This window comes from Perkinsus marinus (genome assembly GCF_000006405.1).
Source record: "Perkinsus marinus ATCC 50983 genomic scaffold scf_1104296954562, whole genome shotgun sequence".
Taxonomy (NCBI): Eukaryota; Perkinsozoa; order Perkinsida; family Perkinsidae; genus Perkinsus; species Perkinsus marinus.
The window spans coordinates 1-1,153 of record NW_003208082.1 but is presented as its reverse complement, the minus strand read 5'-3'; the positions used below and the strand labels follow the sequence as shown (position 1 = coordinate 1,153).

The following is a 1,153-nucleotide window of genomic DNA, read 5'->3' as shown; positions in this document are numbered from 1 at the left end:
GTCTCGCTTTCCACTTTGAACTTGTCGTTAATGGCTTGAGCGTTGCATTGGTTATCGTTGACTCATTCATAAAGTCACAACCAAACAGAGTCTTAATCTTCTCCTTACCACCCACCGTGTCCTCAAAGTAGTAGCTGTAGTGCTCATGCAGAGTAACCCACCCACCATTAATGGCTTCAATAATAGTGGCCTCGAATAGCTTAATAATACTCTCCTTAGACCTTCTAGGGTTGAGGCTAGTAGGATTACCCTTCTTGGCCTGCCAATTACTCTCTTTGTCGGTCATCTTAGACAACATAGGAGGAAGGGGGAACAAACCAACGGACTCTACAGCATTCAAGTCGCAAATAGTTGGGGTAGCATAAAAGGTCTCAGCTTCACCTTCATTTGGGCAATGAACGTGTGCTTTACCTATCTGCACGCATGCACAAAACCGTGACGGCGAGCGCTGTCTTTTTTGTGCTGAGACTCTCTCATCTGCGCTTGTTGTACCAAGCCACTTCTTCAGCGTCAATGTCGATCTTCTAGTCAATAGCCCTGTGTTGTGTTTAACATTGAGTGCTACCCACTCCTTGTCTCGAGATTGTGGACAAAAGGACCGCATACGCAGTAAAGGCTTGAACCGACTGCTGTCACCCTCCGCGCCATTGGGATTACATAAAGGGAAACCACATACAGAGCCCTTTATTTCATCCCAATATAGTAGAAGGACTTCATACTCATCCATAGATCGTTGGCTGATCTTGACCATATGTAACATATGATCATTACCTCTGCCATCGATTACCAAGCCAGCTTCATTATCACCAAACCACATCAAAGTGTTGACCGGGATAAGAGATTTACCCTTAACATTCAGCCACCCACCTTCATTAGGTGATACCACTTTAAGAACATGAGCTACACTATCTGTCATCTTCTTGCCTTTGGCGTTAACAACTACAGATACTCCTTGAACTTGCTCAACTTTATAGGGGCCTTGCCAAGGAATATCCAACTTATGTTGCTTGGGTTTACTTATCCGCACCCAATCACCAACGACAATCTTCTGGACCGGTAGCTTCGACGCTGCTCTTATCAATTCTTGACGAGACTTCTCTCTCATATCCTCCCAAGTTCTCTCGAACCTGCTCGTAAGCAGTGTTCGGTTTTC

General features: G+C 45.1%; 1 protein-coding gene across 1 annotated transcript; it reads right to left on the bottom strand.

Moving 5' to 3' along the window:
• Window positions 1-115: 115 nt before the first annotated feature.
• On the bottom strand, window positions 116-298 carry Pmar_PMAR009113 (hypothetical protein; the record flags this gene model as incomplete). The annotated part of the gene is made up of 1 exon (XM_002776052.1): window positions 116-298. A coding segment is annotated over one exon (183 nt), but the record flags the coding sequence as incomplete, so codon positions are not given.
• Window positions 299-1,153: the final 855 nt, after the last annotated feature.